The 19297-nt window shown below is 44.0% G+C and overlaps 1 protein-coding gene across 1 annotated transcript in view; it reads left to right on the top strand.

Annotated features, from left to right (window-relative positions):
- LOC101959852 (uncharacterized) overlaps positions 1-18776 on the top strand; it is a 41301-nt gene extending 22525 nt beyond the window's left edge. Inside the window, exons 2-4 of the mRNA XM_078035340.1 lie at positions 15770-15896; positions 16077-16137; positions 17030-18776. Of these exons, the coding sequence (XP_077891466.1) occupies positions 15770-15896; positions 16077-16137; positions 17030-18218 (1377 nt within the window). The 3' untranslated portion in view covers positions 18219-18776. The remainder of the gene's footprint in view (positions 1-15769; positions 15897-16076; positions 16138-17029) is intronic.
- The last annotated feature ends 521 nt before the right edge of the window (positions 18777-19297 follow it).

Below are 19297 nucleotides of genomic sequence, written 5' to 3'. Positions count from 1 at the left end.
CCCTGTTCAAGCTCTGGGGTGGGCACATCACAGGTTTAACTCGGTGTTATTTGAAGTTGTCCCCCTCAGGCTCAGAGTCTGAGCCATGACCTAATGGAGCACAGCTCCACGACCATGGTTTACATCATGAGTTGGAAATTGTGACGTGTTTGGCAAAAGTAATGGTGAATGTGTTGTCACAGAAATTGTCTCATGTCCGTCTTCTCTTTAGCTTGATTTCATGGGAGGTTTTGCATATTTCATCTGACAAGGGAGCAATCTGGGTGCTGGGTGGAGAAGGTGAGGGGCTCCCTAGGGCTGAGGACCCAGGATGCTCCTCTGAGCACATCCCTGCATCCTCCAGGGGAAGGTTGATGGCAGGGTGCCTTTTGTCTGGGGTGTCCTGGGTCCCTTCCTGTCCACTGTGAGGAGAGGGTCCCGGGGTCAGGACTGTTGGGGCTCCCAGGAGCCTGGGTTTCCTGTTGGGAGTCAGAAGCCTGAGCAGTGACCTCCACACAGGGGCCAGGGCTTAGGATCCTGCCCCATTGCTCAAGTGAGGAGAAGGACACAGTTCCCGCCACAGGGGTGGCTGAGGGCGGGGCACAGCGCCAGGCTCCCCGAGTTCCTCTCCTGCAGGGAAGCTGCTGCTGCAGTTTTGCTTTGGTTTTTATTTCTCTTCTTTGCAAGTGGCACCTTGCATGGTCTCTGTTTCTGGAAATGTTGATATATTTTCCCTTTTTACATGAGATTTGTGTGCATTTTATAGTAGTAAATGATAAAGTATCATAATGACAGCGTACATTTATGCATTCATGACATTCTAAATTTTTGATAAAGATTGAATATGTAGGGTGGGGCTGTGGCTCCATGGTGGAGTGCTCGCCTAGCATGTAGGAGCCACTCTGTTCGATTCTCAGCACCAAACAACTATGAAATAAAGACATGTGTCCACCTAAAAAACTAAAAAAATAAATATTTTTTTAAAGACTGAATATTTAGTTACATGTTTTGTCTTTTAGTTTATCAAATGCTTGCAAATCTCTAAGCTTGTTTTATATACTGAAGCGGATTTCTGTATGAGTTGCCCTTGTACTTCAACCCCGTGATGTTCAAGGATCAGCTGCACATGGTGTTTCCTAAATCCTATCAGGGGGTTGTTTGGGGTGTTCTTTGTGCCTCTGACATTCTGACAGGAGCTCAGGAACTTGTGTAGCTGGAGGAAGCAAAGAATGGAGCTTGGCAGGTGTGTGTCCTCCTGTTCTGCAGTAACAATGAATCGGGGTGGATAAGGGTGAAGATGGCAGCCACATTTCCTGGGTGCAGACCAGCTCTGCCCCTCCACGTGGGACATTCACTTCACACAGGTGTCTCCGTTTCCTTTCTATAACTTGGGAATAATAATAATAATCCCAGCAGAGCCTGCACAGCACAGATAGAGGTTATGTGAGTCAGGAAACAAGTCCTCACGGTGCTGCTTTAAGCCTGACTCTGAGCCCACACTGCAGCAGCCCTTGTCGCTTCTGCTGTTGACACCTCTGCTCACATGCCATAGAGATGGATGGGACCCATGGCAGCTCCCAGGGCCTCCTTATCCTCCTGGGAATCTCCAATTTCCCCAATGTGAAGAGGGTCCTCTTTGTGGTCCTCCTGGTAGCCCACCTGCTGACCCTGCTGGGCCACAGTCCATCCTCCTGGTGTCGCAGCTGGACCCCACCTCCACACGCCCGAGTACTCCTTACCCCCTTCGTCCTCCCTGGACCTCAGCTTCACCCCCAGCTCCATCCCCAGCTGCTGCACAACCTACGCGTCCACCACAAGACCATCAGCTCTGCAGGGGCACAGTCCAGCTCTTCCTGTTCCTGGGCCTGGTGGAGTGGAGGGGCTGCTGCTGAGTGTCCCGGCCTATGACAGGTTAGTGGCTATCTGGAAGCCCCTGCCCTACACCGTGATCATGCCTTCCAGGCTGTGGTGCCGTCAATTTCTTGGTCATGTGTCAGTGACCCTATGGTTACACTGCTTTGCGCACAAGATCCTTGACCTCTGCGGAGACCCTTGGGAGACCTGTGTCCTCATGCCTGACTCGGAGCCCTGGTTCCACGAGGTGGTGGGCAGAGGCCAGCAGGCTTATAGTTCACACCCAGCCCATGGCTGGCTTGCCACATCTCCACATGCTCACCACTCAGAGCTAAAAGACTCTCAGTTTCAATGTGGCAGCTCCAGACACACTCAGGTCATTGCACTGGTCAGAGGGCTGCTGGTCACTGTATTAGCCTTCCTGGGCTGCTGTAACCAAACACCCAGCCTGGGGCCTTCAGACCACAGACCCTGACTGTTCATTGATGACCTCAGGCCACCACCCAAGCTAACTCCACCTCTGCCTGATGGCCAAAGCCAGCTCCAGCCCAGTGGATCTTGGGATAAGGAAAGACATGGCAGCTGGCCATCGCTAGGAGCCCTGGTTCTTTCTCACCACCCATGCTGTGTGGACCAGAAAGCCAGAACCTTAGGCCAGCTGTGTCCCCAGTCACCATCCCACCTTGACACCTCTGAGTTCTTCAGCATCCTCTGGACTAGGTCACCTTCTTCAGACCCAGCCACACCCTTGACTCTGTTGACTTTGTAGCCCATGTCCTCACAGAGGCTCCAAGTTCTTAAGTTACTAAGTGTCAAGCTTTTGATTCTGCAGATGTATCAACAAAATTATTAATTAAATTATTATTATTACTGTTGGTACTGGAGATTCAACCTGATGTGCTTAACCATTTAGCTACATCACTAATCCTCTTTTTATATATATTTTATTTCGACACAGACTCTAAGTTGCTTAGGGACTTTCTGAGTTGCTGAGGCTGGTCTCCAACTTACAATCCTCCTGCCTCAGCCTCCCAAGTCACATAATTACAGTGTGTGCCACTTCAAAATAAATATTGACACAGGCACATTAACGTAGTTTGTAAATTATAATGTAGAGCTTATCTGTTATTACATCATAATTATACTGTTATTATTAAGTAATGAGATTCCACGTTATATTCTCTATTTAACATTCTATGGGTATTCCCTATCTGGACCAATGAGACACAGCAGAATCAAGACCCACCCAGCTGCCCCTACCCACACAACCTCCCTCAAACTCTGCTTCCCAGGAGCCAGCTCCCATGGCCCTAGACCATTTCTAACCCATGATCGTGCTCAGTCTGTTTGATAATCTGCCTAGCAGCACCCAACTTGCTATCTTCCTGTGTTCTTAGACATCTCTGCTCCCGGGACTGAAGGTCTCCTCAAAAAACATAGTGTTATCTGCTGTGGTGTGGCATGCCTGTAATCCCAGTGGCTTGGGAGGCTGAGGCAGGAGGGTTGAATTTGGGGGCCAGTCCCAGCAATGTAGTGAGGGCCTGAGCAAATGGGCAAGACTCTATATAAAAGATATAAAAAAGGGGATGTGGCTTAGTGCTTAGGCTCACTGCGCTCAATGTGCAATACCAAAAAACAAAAATAAAATGAAGATAAAACAATCCAAACATCCTACTGGGCTCCTAATCTAGGATAATCTTGGCTAAGGAACTGAACATCAGGGATGTTGGTTGCTATGGGAAGAATATGCTGAAATACAGTGCAGTTTTGTTGATGGGGTGGTGTTGTGTGTTTATTTATTGAAAAAATTTATTGAAAATTGACCAGTGCAATGAAATTTAATAGTGCTGCAGAACTCAGCATCAGAAATTATCATTTTCCAACTGTAAAGCTAAGGTCTTAGCCCTCTCAAAAAACTTGAGATGATACTGAGTCTGTGAGGGTTTTTCTGGGGCTGTTATAATTAATAACCCAAAACAAAGAGACTGAAATCAAAAGCTACCACCCCTCCCCCAGCCCTGGAGGGCAAAGGGCTGAGACCAGTGGTCGCAAGGATGAGCTCCCTCCACAGGATCCAGGTTGGCTCCTGCCTGCCTCTCCCAGCTCCTGGGGCTCCAGGTGGACCCATGATTCCAGTCTCTGCCTCTGTCTCCATGTGGCTCCATCTCTGTGACTGTGTCCTCTCTCTGTCTCTTGTGTGGACACTGCCATTGCATAAGGGCCCCCTGACCCAGAAGGAACCCATCTCAGGACCTTTCACTAACTAGCTGTGCAGAGACCCTGTTTCCACACAAGACCCCACTCAGGGGTTCTAAGGGCCAGATGTGGACAGGACCCACCTCTTACAATGGTGTCCAGCTCCCTCCACAGGCTCCACGGAAGCTCCTTCCTGCCTCTCCCAGCTCCTGGGGCTCCAGGTGGCCCTTGGCAGAACAATGTGGTGGCCCCTCAAAAGCTTAGGATTGAATCACAATATGACCCAGCAATGCCACCGCTGGGTTCGGACCCAAAGGATTTGAAAGCTATGGGTCCAAAAGACACTTGCATATCCTGAGTTCACAGAAACCCTGATCCTCAGTGTTAGACCAGGATGCAAGAAAAGACCACTGACTCCAATTAAAATCAAATTAAAGCAAGCTTATTATTTCGACCGGCCGGACTGCCTTTTCCTCCCAAAACGGTGGGAACAAGACACCTTTCCTGCAGCCCAGCTTTATAGCCCAGAAAGTTACACAAAGGGGGGGTTGCAGATAACAGAACTCTGACAAGCATCACACTAATGGTAGTTTACATTTTTTGTTGGCCCCAACATCAGAATTTATGAGGACCATTAGAGCCTCAGAGAGGGTCATTATCTGGCCAGGGAAGGCCAAGATTTATGAGGCGTCACTAAGTTTCAGAGAGGGCTGCTATCTGGTCAGAGAGCCAGGCATGGGTGAGTTCAAGGCACGGGCAGGCATTCCAAGCAGGTTCAGAATTTGCAGTAATTTATAGTAAAGCCCAAATTAGCTTTTCATGGCTTTGTGGCAAGAGGGCTTCCAATTTTAATAAAAGATCAGGTTGGGTTTATCACCAGTATGACTGGGGACTAAGGAAAAAATTATGTCTTAGTGGGGTGTGAGGGAGACAGGACCAAAATGGGGGCCAAAGAGATGATCTCAGTGGAGGTCTTTGAAGACCAGAGGATCTTAAAGAGTGTGGGGAATTTTTTTATTTTGGCTAAACTGTATACATGATGTCATACAGGCTTGTAGAATTATACTCTGTTCTGAGCCCTTTATTCTCAGGATTAGCAAATCACTAGAATTGTACTGCAAATCCATCAGCATGAAGCTGTCTATATATCTATCCATCTGTCTGTGAACCAGCCATCCCTGCTTCCACCCATCTTCCCATTTTCTCTCCAATGCATCATGGATTTGTGTATTTGCCCACCCATCTACCCATTCACCCAGCCATCCTTTCAGACATACATACATCTTCCCATCAGTCCATGCATCCTCCCACCCATTCACCCATCCTTCCATTCATCCAGGGGCAATTGGCCACTTCACCACATCCCTAGCCCTGTTCTGTATTTTATTTAGAGTCAAGATCTCACTGAGTTGTTTAGCACCCTATTTTTGCTGATGCTGGCTTGAGTAAGCAATCCTCCTGCCTCAGCCTCCTGAGATGCTGGGATTACAGTCTTCCACCACCATGTTAGTAACCTTCTTATTTCCTCATTGCACTGATAACAGGTTGGAGTCACCATCTGGAGTTATTTTCTCAGGCCCATCACAGTTATGCTCCCACCCACTTTCTTTGAACAACAATGAAAAGGGGGACTGGGGATGTAGCTCAGTGCTAAAGTGTCCCCACCCTCAATTGAATCTCTACATGGGGGACATAGAAGCACTTGGGATTCAATTCTCAGCCCTGGGCAGCTATGTGCTCACTTTTCCATACTTTTTACACAATAACCCCCTCTTGTCCATGGGCAATATTGTTAGGTAGAATGAATGTGAGCCACTGTGCAGGATGTGAAAGACTTCACAAAGTGTAACTTAAGAGAAGAGAATAAAATTGTATTTACTGGGCTGGGGATGTGGCTCAAGCAGTAGCGCGCTCGCCTGGCATGCGTGCGGCCCGGGTTTGATCCTCAGCACCACATACAAACAAAGATGTTGTGTCCGCCAAGAACTAAAAAATAAATATTTTTTAAAAATTGTATTTACTTTCCATTATTGGGGTTAATATGACAGGCTGTATTAGCCCCACGTGGCAAATTTTTATGTTTTATATGCGGACTTTCTGGCAGAGCTGAGCAGGGTTATTGTTTCTTTCTGGTTTAACTATCAGTTGAAACCCAGGAAGCTGAGAGCCCTGGGTCAGCAGCTAGGAATATGGTGCTTACCAGGCAGGAGCAGGTGGGCTCGAGGCTTTTCTTGAAAATGGTGGTGGCTGAGAACCACTGACATGGAAGGAACGCAAGGGAGGGGACCCTTCCTGAGATCAATTCAGGTCAGCCTGTGCAATGGGGTGAAGTGTGTCAAGGGGGCACGTGACCATGAGCTCACAGACATTTTATGAGACCCACAGATGTCTGAAGCCACAGACGACACCAAACCTACATACAGTGTGCCCTCTACACACATGCCTATGACTGATTGCCCTTTCTATAAAACCTGAGAGTCCTAGACAGCCCTGAAGAGACAGCTAAGGACATGGTGCCCTGGTCTTCCTGGTGTAGCTCCACTGATCAAAGTTCCTTTCCTGCTTTTCATCATGACATTTTCTGTTTGGTTTTGGGGTAAAGAGATGACCTGATGTGTGGGGTCACTTGAGTCAGATCGCTTCCTAGAACTCCCTAATAGTGGAATGTATAACATGGACATTAAGCACAAGGTGCTCGTTTTATTTCAACCCTGCATTGCTGCCTTAGGGAATTGACTCCCCCTCTTCCCCCGCTCCATTCTGCTGGGGAGAGAACACTGAGCCAAATCACCAACACCAATTGTTCCTTTCTTAGCTCAGGCTATCTCCTCAAAAGATCAGGGGGCAGAAGGCGATGAGAATTACTGAAATAATTGTCAAACTGTTTATATTTTTAGATATCATATATGTGTGAAATATATGATATCTTTAAATATTGTTTCAAAAATTTTGAGACTATGGCCTGAGGTCACACCAGGTGATACTATTGTAAGGGTCCTGCGGAACGTCGGAGAAAGAGACCACACAAGAGACTGACTCCATGCAATTGGCAAAAGGGGATTTATTGGGGATCCATTCCAGCTCGCTGGGGCTCCGTGCTCACTCAAGAAGGGAGAGCAACCCGGAGCCCCAAGCAGAGGTTCAAACAGAGCTTAAGTACACTTTTTGGGGTGGGCGGGGGCTTTGCATACATCAGAACAAATCATCATGAGGCACGGGAAAATTGAACAACAACTCTAAGACCTGATTAGCACATTCAATGGCGGTAACCGGCTGGGCAGGGGTGATTGGTCACTCCTAAGCAGGGTACACATTCAAACTGATTGGTTCGGGCCCTGTGACAAACTGCACAGGGCCCTAGGCTAAATGGCCAGTAGGGTGTTGTCCTAACTATCTCAGGAATCTGGGTGTAACAGAGGAATTTAATAATACCTAATCTTTTACATTCAAGCTTTCCAGCTTAGAAACTTTACCCTTTCATTATATGTATATTGGTATCTTTTTCTTTGAGGTTCTGTGGAATAATCCCTGTGGGGCTTAACCTCTCAGGTACATCCCCAACCCTCTTTAATTAATTTTTAGCTAGGATCTGCCTGCTTGTGAAGCCAGATTTAAAGAGAAGAGTTTATGTAGCTAGGTTAATGTGGTCCAACTGGAACCATAAAAAAAAAAAAAATGGAGTGTAATCTGAGCCTGGGAAAACCAGAAAAACAGCTGAGAAATTGAAATATTAATGTCCCACGACCCTGGCAGGTCCTAAATAAGGGTTAATGAAGTAGCTCCCAGTAAAACAGGGAGATGCTAATCAAACCACCCTAGGCTGTTCTGCCCAGGTTTCTGCTCCATGCCCCACCAGTCCTTTGGCCTTCTACCTGCAGCCCCCATCATATGCACAATAAAGAGAAATAAAGGACAGGAATGTGGGAGGACAAAAGAGGACCTTAGATGTAAAAGGGAGAAGACCTCCCTTTTCTAGGGATTTCTCCTTTCCAGTCCCCTTCTTCCTGGGGGGTGGGGGTGAATCTTTTCTGCTCTTCCTTAATTAAGCCTTCCACTTTCCACCTTCCACGTGCTTCTCTGGTGTTATACTTCAGCATTTGGGGAAGCAAGAACCCATCACAGTAAACATGGGTAACACTGTAGATCCTGACCTGAACCTTGGGCTCCTCCTGCCTCAGTCTCCCCAAGTAACTTTTTAAAAATTGTTCTTTGTTTCTGTGGTGGAGTTATCACCCAGTGCATCACCCATGCTGGGAAAGCCGTCTCCCAGAGCCATAGCTCAATCCCATCTTTACCAAGTTCCAAGCAAAGGCTTCTAACTTGGGATATTTTTCCAACCCAGCAAAGACACTCCTCCTGAAAAGGACTGGGACCAAGGATCTGTCACTCTATGGAATCTTAGGAAGTGATTGGATAACATTAGCTGTCAGTCACAATGCAGAGGTGTTCCTGGAGGCAGCCCGTTAGGGATGCTGGGGTGGAACTGTCCAATCAGGTTTCGAAACACAGGGGAAGGGCGGGCTTTGGAAATCTCGCGGGCTTTTCCTCCTCACCAACTAGGCTCTTCCTTCCTGGGCCCCATGTGCTCTGCCCTGAAGGCCTAGGTGATTCTGAGCAGCCTGTGTCCCGGAGATCTCTTGTGCTCAGAGGTTCCTCAAGAGAACTCCGGGTCCCCAAGGAAGACAAAAATGGTGGGTATGTGACGAGGGCTGAAGGTACGGGGTCAGCACCTGCCTTGGGGCCCGGCAAACGGGTGAGCTGCAGAGCCTGGCGGAGTCTCCTCTGGAGGTTGCCCTGGGTCTCTGTCCCATGGTCCTGGGGGGTTGGGCTGGATGGCAGAACCTTGAAGTCACATCACTGGCATCTGACCCTAAGCCTCTGTCCACTGGTCCCGCGGGATGAGCTGGGTTTTGGGTGCCCGAAATTGGTGCAGAGGGTGCGGCCTAGTCCTCTGTGGGGTATGGCCCTGGGCTTCTGCTCCCTGGGCCTGAGAGGTGGGCTGGTCCCTGAGGCAGGTGGCCCTGGGCTTCATCCTGTGGCTTCAATTGTTGAATGGGCTGCTCAGGTCTCCAGCTTCCCCTCCCCTCCCCTCCCTTCCCTTCTGGTGGCCCGCCCCCACTCTTCCAAATGTGTAGGAAGCAGGATGCAAATCCATTTTCCTTTTCCCTGTTCAGAGTCTGTGAAGGCTGCTGTAGGTCCTTCATTTGCAGTTGCCTGCTGCGTTCTAAAGTGCCATCTTCCTCTCCACTTCCCATCACTCTCAAATGTCTGTTCTTGTTCCTGTGTTTTAAATGAACACAGTCTATTAAATTTCACTTTTCCTCTAGTGAAGTATTGCAAGGAATATTTTCTTTTTATATTGGGGATCAAAACTAGAGAAAGTTTATCAGTGAAATCCTCAGGAACCTCCCCGCCTTTTTAAATATATCCTTCACCACTTGTTTTAGACACTGTCCTCCCACTTGTGATCACCCTGCCTTAGTTCATTTCTTAGAGCAAATGTAGGCTTATATAGTATATTAGTGTTCTCTAGATGAAAGGAATTGAGAAGAAGTACAATTACAAAAGGGTTATTTATTAGATTGTGTTACATGACAAGAAGCTGGGTCATCTGCAAACTTGAGAGCTATAGAAGTAGAAGATGTGCAGCCCAAGATACTGAAGGCTCAGTACAAGAGGGATTGATGGTGCTACCCTAGCCTGTGATCCAGTGCTTTTGGAAATTCCCTGGAGAATTCTTGGCAGAATCTGCTTTGAAAGAGTGAAGAAGGGAACTTTCATATCTTCAAATGATCACAGCAGCAGTGGAAGAGCCATTTGAGAAGAATCCAGCTTGCTCTGATGCTGCTGCCTTGTTCTTCCAACTTTTATTCCATCCAAGCCAGGATCCTCTTTCTCCACTTTGCTATCTCACATGCCAATCCCTCCTAGACACACCGTCATGTACATACCAAGAAGCCTATTAAACATCTATATCTCTTAATCTGATCAAGGTGATAATTTAAGTGAGCAATTAAACATCATACACCTCCACTCTGCAGCTCATAGCCTCCATTATTTTCAACATCTTGGACTTGGGATATAGTTCTTTTTAGTTATTTTTTGATTCAGTTGAATAATGTTGTGGAGGGATTTTGCATTTATGATCATGGGAGTAATTCATAGCTTCCTCATAATTTTGATAATATTGTAGCATATGCCTCAAAAGAAGTTAGAAAGTGTTTACTCTGTTTCTGCATTCTAGAAAAAAAATGTATAAAATTGGTGGCTGTTCTGGAGTTTGTGTGGCAGCCTGTATGATGTCTAAGAGCCATACCTTGCACTTTTTTGATGGGAATTAGTTATTGAGTCATTTTCTTCAGTAGGCAAGGGCTCATGTGTTTTGTGTATTCGTCTCTCTGTGTAAGTTGTAGAAGGTGGTCTCTCTCAAATTATTGGACCAGTTCCTCTAAGTTATCAGATTTTTTTCAAGCACATGTTCATGATACTGTTGAAGAGCCCATGGATGGTAAGACTGGCTAGTTTAATCCTAATGTGTAGTTTTTTTTTGTCCTTGGCTTTCTTATTTGTTTATTGTTATTGTAGTTCTCATACCTTTGTTATATTTATTTACTTTGATGTGGTGGAAAGGATTGAAACCACTGACTCACTGGTGCTAGGCAAGCTCTCTACACTGAGCCATAACCTCACTCCTGTCCTCTGTTTCCTTAGCCACATATTACTTTGTCAGTGATGCTGATGTTCAGGAAGAACTTGATTTTACAGACTGCTGATTTCTTGATTGTGGTTTCACCAACACCCTCTGTTTCTTGCCTGTACTTAATTTACACTTACCTTGCTCTTCATTCTCTGCTTTCCTTAAATGCCAGGTTCAATGGTTGCTTTTATCTCTTCTTTTCTGGAATGTGCTTTGGATGCTGCAGAGACCCCAATGCACCATCCATGCCGTTTTCCCATGTTGGACTCGTACATTTCATTTCTCTCAACATGCTCAAGTTTGCCCCTTAGTCACCTCTCCCTCCTGTGTCTGTTTAGAGTCCTGTGTTGCATCTCTCACTTCTTAGTGGTTTTCCAGCTGCTTCTGATGTGATTTCTGAACTTTCATGTTCTTTGAGCCTACTTGGGATTTCACTGGCATTGCACACTTGTTGAGGTGAGTTTTATGGCTCAGAATGGGGCCTGTTCTGGGGAGTTTTACTGTGATTCTGAGAAGGCTGTGTGTTTCACTGTTGACTAATGTCCAGCAAAGCCCTCTTGTCTGTTGCTCTGCTACATGTTCACAGACCAACAGAGTTGCGGTGATGTCTCCAAATGTCCTGGGAAGTTTTGTATGTCTCTGCCTGATGTATTTTGGTTTTGTTTCAGGTGCATGCATACTAATAATTCAAGACAGTTAATGAAAGTTTAGCCTAGGGCCACCACAGTGGCACATCCCTTTGATCCCAGCAGCTCAGGACTCTTAGGCTGGAGGATCCCAAGTTCAAAGGTAGCCTCAACAACTTAGGTGCTGAACTACTTAGAGAATTCCTCTGTCAAAATAGAAATAATTAAAAATAAAAAAGTTGGCTGGGGATGTAGCTCAAGGGGTAGCGCGCTCGCCTGGCATGTGTGCGGCCCGGGTTCGATCCTCAGCACCACATGCAAACAAAGATGTTGTGTCCGCCAAAAACTAAAAAATAAATATTAAAAATTCTCTCTCTCTCTCTCTCTCTCTCTCTCTCTCTCTCTCTCTCTCTCCCTCTCTCTCTCTCTCTCACTCTCTCTTAAAAAAAAATAAAAAAGTGCAGTCGATGTGGCTTATTTGTTAAGCAACCCTTGGTTTAATCATTGGTACAAAATATAAAGAAATAAATGAATAGAAAGAAAATTTAGCCCAGGGATTCTGGAGTCTTATCTTACTCAAGGATGGTCAATTTAAAATGCTTTATTTCCCATTCATGAGTCATGTTTTCCTGTGTGTCAGTATTCTTTGTACTTTTTTTTTTTTTTTTGATAAAGGGAATGAAAATGTGTTTCTTGGGTCTGGGGTTGTGGCTCAGTGGTAGAGCATTTGCCTAGCATGCATGAGGCACTGAGTTGGATTCTCAGCTCCATATACAAATAAATAAAGTTCCATTAACAAATTTTTTTTTAAAGAGAGAGAGAGAGAGAGATTTGATATTTATTTATTTTTTTTAGTTTTTCAGCGGACACAACATCTTTGTTGGTATGTGGTGCTGAGGATCGAACCCGGGCCGCACACATGCCAGGCAAGCACGCTACCGCTTGAGCCACATCCCCAGCCATCCATTAACAAATTTTAAAAAATGTGTTTTTTTCTTTTCTCCTATAATGTGGGTCCTGTTTGTTGAAGGCTTCATGCCTTTGTGTAGAGACTATGACTATGAGCTCTGTTTAGTAAATATTTTGTGTTCAGCTCTTTTGAAAGATTTCCCTGAATGCTAGGGTCATTGGACAGAATGGAAACTTTAACAGTTTCAGAGATGCCAGGCTCTGGATTTGCAGGCTGACACCCAGGAGCTGTGCTCTCTAACATTTCACCATGCAGGCTGGCAGCAGCTGCAGGTACCTGTAATGCAGTAGCACAAGCAGCCAACAAAGTAGCAGGGAAAGAACAATCCCTCTTCAGGTTGAGCATAGTAAAAGTCCCTAATATGTCTGAGCTGAGTCTTTAGGCCATTAACAAGCTTATTTTCATATAACAAATATAAAATTCTCCCTCCAATATATTGCCCCAGCTCCCTTGCCTGGATGTCCTCAAAAGTTTTTTTATGTATAAAAGTAAAAGCCCTGCTGTACTCAGGGCTCAGGCTTTGGAAATTATTTTTCTGGGTTGTGGTGCCACCAATAAAGTATTGCTGCTAGATCTCAGTGTCCCCTGGCCTCATTTCTCCATGCACCAGAAACTAGAGAAGAAGAGTAGAAACAGCAAAACCTCACTTGTCTGGTCTTTGTGGGTAGTTGTGCTGGGGCCTCTGCTTTAACACACAGTGGTGCTATTTAAAGCTCTGCTGTGCCTTTGCTCTGCAGAACCCAGCCTGTGAGCAACCACTGCTGAGCATGAGTGTCATAGGTCTCTCTGAACGGTTTCCTCCTAGTGTGTGAGCTTCCTTCTTTCCTCAGAAATCTCCATTGATTTATTTGGGGGAGCATACTGTGCAGTGAACCCTCAGGTGCTTAACCACTGAACAAAATCCCCAGCACCTTTCCCCTTAACTTTTTTTCTTAAGTTTGATTGAGGCTTTTGCCAACTTCCTAAGGGCCTAACTAAGTGCTAAGGCTGGCATTGAACTTGCCAGCCTCCTGCCTCAGTCTCCTGAAACTGGGTGTTTTTGAAACCTGATTTCTAAAAGAAACTCTCTGAAAGCTTTCTTGATCAAATTTTAGGTGGTGGTTGTGGGTAGACAATAATTGGCTGCTCTTGCCAGATGCAGGTTGTTTGTTTACTTGAATCCTTCTAAGGAATTCCTGCTGATTTTTCACAGTGATCGCTTCTGACATACATGAGTTAGAGTTGGTGTTAAGACATTAAGATACTTCCATGGTGATATTAGTAGGAATTGCCTAAACTTGGATAAGATGTGCTGCATGTAGTCTGGAGCCAGTGACCAGGCTCTCACACTGAGATTTCAGGCCAGTGTCCTGCATCGGAGAGGGTCAGTCTGAAGGGCTAGTGAAGGTCACACCATGCTTGCTGCTCTGCATTCTTCTATATGTCTGCTTCATGTACCTGTTGGGAACCTTTCAGGACTTTGAGGCATGATGACATTGTTCCAATGGTTCTGCTTGTGTTTCCATTTCTGTTCTACTTCATGGCAGTACTGAGATGGTTCCAGGCTCCCTGTTGTGTCATTTTGCTATGAGTTTTTAATTTTTCCCTTATTCTCATCAGTATAGAATTGTATAACTTGCTCTTTTGCAAAACTAAATTTCCACAGGTGCAATGGTGCATGACTGTATTCTCCTTAGCTGGGGAGGCTGTGGCAGGAGAATCACAAATTTCAATGCTGGCCTCAGCCTTTCACAAGGTCCTGAGCAAGTTATTGAGTACTGTGTCAAAATGGCAAATGTGGTGGGGATGTGGCTCAGTCATTAAGTGCCCTATGTTCAATCCCTACTTATTTTTTTCTAAATATATCTAACCACAAATAAATAAATATCATGAAATTTCTTGTGAGCTTATTAAAAGTATTTTAGTGTTTCACATTTAAATGTACACTAAATGGATTTTTGTCTACAAAATTGAGGATGTAGTGCCTTTGGCCACCTGGATTCCAGTTTGCCTGGACCATCATGTGATCCGTATCCAAGACATCTGCTGTCACTCATCTTTCCCTCCTGTGAAGGCTGGCCCACTGAAGGCTTTTTCTTGGTCTCTTGCTCACCTCTGCTGATACTGTGCTGCTCAGGATGTGACATGTTTTAAGTCCTTGAGTATGGTTGTGTATCATTGGCAGGAGCACCTTCTTGTAGGTGAACTTTTTGGCTGCTCCATCACAGTGCAGACATCATAGTATTATTATGATTGTACATAGAGTTGCTTGTTTCCCACCCAAATTGTGTTAGATAGGTGAGGATTCTGGGTTGCAACCTTGCTTCTTTACCACCCTGGAAATGCTTCTGTCTTAGGTTTGCACCACCATCATTACAGGCAGGAGCAAACTCTTTCACAACAGACATGCAGTGCACATGTGGCCCACTCTTGATCAAAGTGTCTTGAGCAGTACAAGGCTATGGGCTACATGAACTTATAGTAGTGAAGTGACTGCTTTTCACTAGAGTTTTTGATACTTGATGTGCATTCAATGTTGCTATGAGATTTAGAAATTAGTGTCGGCTGTTCATTAATAAAATTGTGCTGAGACTTATAAAATTTTGCAAGGTTCGTATTTGGACAAGGTGACATCTTTGGGTCATTGGTTTATATCTAAGTCATGTTCCATCATTTCATCTTACCACATTCTGCTTTAACATGAGAAACCATCAAATTTTTGTGTTTATTAATCATTGTGCTTGTTTACTATTTGACTATTTTTTTTTTCTGGAGAAATGTACCTGCAAACATCTAGTTGTTCTCTTGGTGTAATCACAAAAAATGAACTCAATCCCAGTTCACAAACTGTGACAACCTGAGTGTAAAGTTGTCTAAATGTAGTCTGTCGGGGAAGCTTCTTAGTGATCCATGTTTGGAAGTTAAAGGGTGGGGTGTTCTAGACATTTCTTTAAAGATGGAACAATAGGCTGTCACAAGGAATCAAGAGATCAGTCAATGCCATATTGTTTATATTAACTGTGTAGGCACAGTGAGCCACTGTGGTTGGCAGAATCTCTCTTAAACTCTGAGTTTTATAATTCCAGCAATTTCCTTCTCATTCAGTTTCCTTTTTAAGGGAAGTACTATCAGGGTTGCTAATATCAGCTCTGCACTGGACAGAAGGTTTTAGGACTTGTAATAGAGGTGCAACCAAGAAAGAAGTTAGGAGTGACTCAGGAGCCTGTCTCACTTCCTGTGAACTCACCAAAGGAAGGGAGTAAAACACTAAATTGCTTGTCTTCTGAGTGGCCCAATTCTAGTGTTGGAATGTCTGTGAGGAATTGAGTACAGGAAGGATCTGATGGACCAAATCGTACAATTAATCAGGCATTCAGAGATTCATGTGGACATCAAGCATGTTGACTATACATTTCTTCTGCTGTCAATCTCTCCTGGCCTCCACTATACATTTGTGGGATATTTTAGATCTCAGTGACCTTTGAGGATGTGGCTGTGAACTTCACCCAGGAGGAATGGGCATTGCTGGATCCTTCCCAGAAGAACCTTTACAGAGATGTGATGCTGGAAGTCCTCAGAAACCTGGCTTCTATAGGTAATAATGATGTTTTTTTTAATTGATCTACTAGAGAACTCATGTTTATTTCGGTCATTTATATACAATATATAAAGGGAATCAGTTATTGAATTATTGCAGCATAAAAGGCACCTACAATTTGACAAACCATTCTGTCTCCTAAAAATTCATAAAGATTGTTCTGGGTTCTCATTTTAGAAAACAAATGGAATGAAAAGAACGTTGAAGATGAGATCAAAAATTTTGAGAGCATTCTAAGGTAATTGTACTCACAAGAGAAATTCTTAAGGGAATCTGAGACTGTCATATAATTTTTAAAACAGACCAACCCAAGAAGTATGCAAAATTTGAGAAGTATTTATTCTTTTTTTTTAATATTTTTTTTATTTTTTAGTTCTCGGCGGACACAACATCTTGGTTGGTATGTGGTGCTGAGGATCGAACCCAGGCAGCACGCATGTCAAGCGAGCGCGCTACCGCTTGAGCACATCCCCAGCCCAAGAAGTATTTATTCTTATAATATTTTTTCTCCAAGAAATATATACTAAGCTGTAACAGATATTCAGTCTTCTCAAAGTACTTGACATGCCAAAAATATATGAAATTGCATGTGAATATCACTATTTGGATAATCACCATAGAGAGGCTGCATTGCAAAGGGTTGTTTCCTTTCAATCTCTTGATTTTCAGGCAATTTTAACACATCAGGAAACCTCGCCTTCCCTAATGTTGATAGTAATGTAAGCCTAGGTCCTATAAATAAGTATAAAATCATGAATGAATTCAGCATTGATAATGTGCTGGTCATTGTTCAAAGAAGCCATATGGTAAACTTCAATGGCCCAGAAGATAGTATGGGGAAAGTTTCAATGAGACTCCAGTTCTTTAATGGACAAAGAAAACTTTTAATAGAGTAAATCCAGGCTGGGGATGTGGCTCAAGCAGTAGTGGGCTCACCTGGCATGCGTGCAGCCCGGGTTCGATCCTCAGCACCACATAAAAACAAAGATCTTGTGTCTGCCGAAAACTAAAAAATAAATATTAAAATTCTCTCTCTCTCTTTCTCTCAAAAAATAAAAGAAAACTAGAGTAAATCCTTGTGGTTGTTATATGTGTGACAAAGACTTCTTATGTCCTTCATTCCTTCATAGGCAGATCACATCTCAGAAGCCATGTAAATTTAAACAGTATAGGCAATCCCTGGTTTCTCTCAAAAGTGTTTACAAACAAGTATTAACAAAAACTGGAGAAGGATCATATGAAAGTACAGTACGTGGGAAAGTCTTCATTTCCAGTGACATTCAAAGGCATGAAGATACTCTTACTGGGTGGCAACCCTATGAATATCAACAATGTGCTGAAGCCTCATCTTCTTCCACACGTGTTCAAAGACACCTGAGAACACAAAGTGGAGGTAAACCTTTTCAATGTGAGGTATGTGGAAAAGCCTTTTATTTTTCTTCTTTATCTAGAAGAATTGAAAGAACTTACTCTGGAGAGAAACTCTGTGAATGTAAACAAGGTGGTCAATCCTTTATTTCACCCACAAGTCTTCAAAGGCACAGGATCCCACACACGGGGAATGCATGTTTCAAATGTAAGGTATGTGGGAAAGACTTTGCTTATCCCAGTTTACTTAGAACACATCAGAGAACACATACTGGAGAGAAGCCCTATGAATGTAAACAGTGTGGGAAAGCCTTCACTCAGTCCACTCACCTTCACTCACATGAAAAAACTCATACTGGAGAAAAGCCCTATGAATGTAAGCAGTGTGGCAAAGCCTTTGCTAGATCCAGTAACCTTCAGATTCATGGAAGAACACATAGTGGAGAGAAGCCCTATGAGTGTAAGCAGTGTGGGAAAGCCTTCACTCAGTCCTCTGGCCTTCAGTCACATGAAAAACTTCATACTGGAGAGAAGCCCTATGAATGTAAGCAGTGTGGCAAAGTCTTTGCTACATCCAGTTACCTTCAGATTCATGGAAGAACACATACTGGAGACAAGCCTTATCAATGTAAGCAGTGTGGAAAAGCTTTTGCAAATTCCAATAACCTTCACAGACATGGAAGAACACATACTGGGGAGAAGCCCTATGAATGTAAGCAGTGTGGCAAAGCCTTTGCTAGATTCAGTTACCTTCAGTCACATGAAAAAACTCATACTGGAGAGAAGCCCTATGAATGTAAGCAGTGTGGAAAAGCCTTTTCTACCTCTAGTTACCTTCAGATTCATGGAAGAACACATACTGGAGAGAAGCCCTATGAGTGCCAGCAGTGTGGAAAAGCCTTCACTCAGTCGTCTGGCCTTTACTCACATGAAAAACTTCATACTGGATAGAAGCCCTATAAGTGTAAGCTTTGTGGCAAAGCCTTTGCTAGTTCCAGTGACCTTCAAAGATATGGAAGAACACATATTGGAGAGAAGCTCTATAATTGGAAGCAATGTGGAAAAGCCTTTGTTACATCTGTTCAGCTTTGTTTACATGAAGGAACACATCATGCAGAGAAATTGTACTCATGAAAAAAATTGGCAAAGTCTTCTGTTAATAAAGTTTCACTTTTAACATGTAGTAAGTTTTCTGTAGAAAAATTCTTTGAATGTGAAATTTGGGAAATCAGTATTGTTACAAAGAGAAGAAAGATTCATTGATTCTGATATATAGCACTATCTATCTATCTATAAATTGTACTTGGGATTTAGTCTGAGGTCCCTCCATCAATCAGCTTCCCACCTCAGCCCTGCTTTCCTTCTCCTATATGAAAATACTCATGGAGAGAAGCCCTGAGAATGTGGGAAGTCTTCTAATTTTCCCACTTTTTTCCCAACGACTTGGAAGATTCTTCTTGAAAGATTCATGTCAAAATGAATAAATTGTATGCAAGTAAGAAATACAAAGGGCTCAGGTGTTCTATTTTTGTTCAGTTGTATGAAAGGACTCAGACTGTAGAAAATCCTGTGGATGAGCCGTATGGGGCAGTATTCAGCTTTCATTGTTTCCTCCAGAGACAAAGGGATTCACATCAGGGAAACCCTATTAAACAATGTGGTAGAACTTTCATCTTTCCAGCTTCTTTTTGAGTATCATGGGAGAACTCACTCTGGAGAAAAGCCTTGTATATAAAAATGTGGTGAGATCTTCAGTTGTTCCAGTTTGTTTTAGACTTACTCATCAAACTTGAGGGAATTTTTTTTACTTTATTTTATTTTACTTCTTTTGGTACCAGGGATTCAGCTCAGAGACACTTAACCACTGACCCACATCCCAGTTCTTTTAATTTTTTTTTTCAAATAGTTAGACATATTCTCACTGAATTGCTTAGGTCCTCACTATGTTGCGGAGGCTGACTTTGAACTTGTGATCCCCTGCCTCAGCCTGGTTTTTCACTGGAATTAGTCATTCAACCCCTTCAGCAAGG

This window comes from Ictidomys tridecemlineatus, chromosome Y (genome assembly GCF_052094955.1).
Source record: "Ictidomys tridecemlineatus isolate mIctTri1 chromosome Y, mIctTri1.hap1, whole genome shotgun sequence".
In the NCBI taxonomy this organism is placed as follows: Eukaryota; Metazoa; Chordata; class Mammalia; order Rodentia; family Sciuridae; genus Ictidomys; species Ictidomys tridecemlineatus.
Note: the sequence above shows the minus strand (reverse complement) of the source record. Positions and strands in the feature narration are given on the sequence as shown.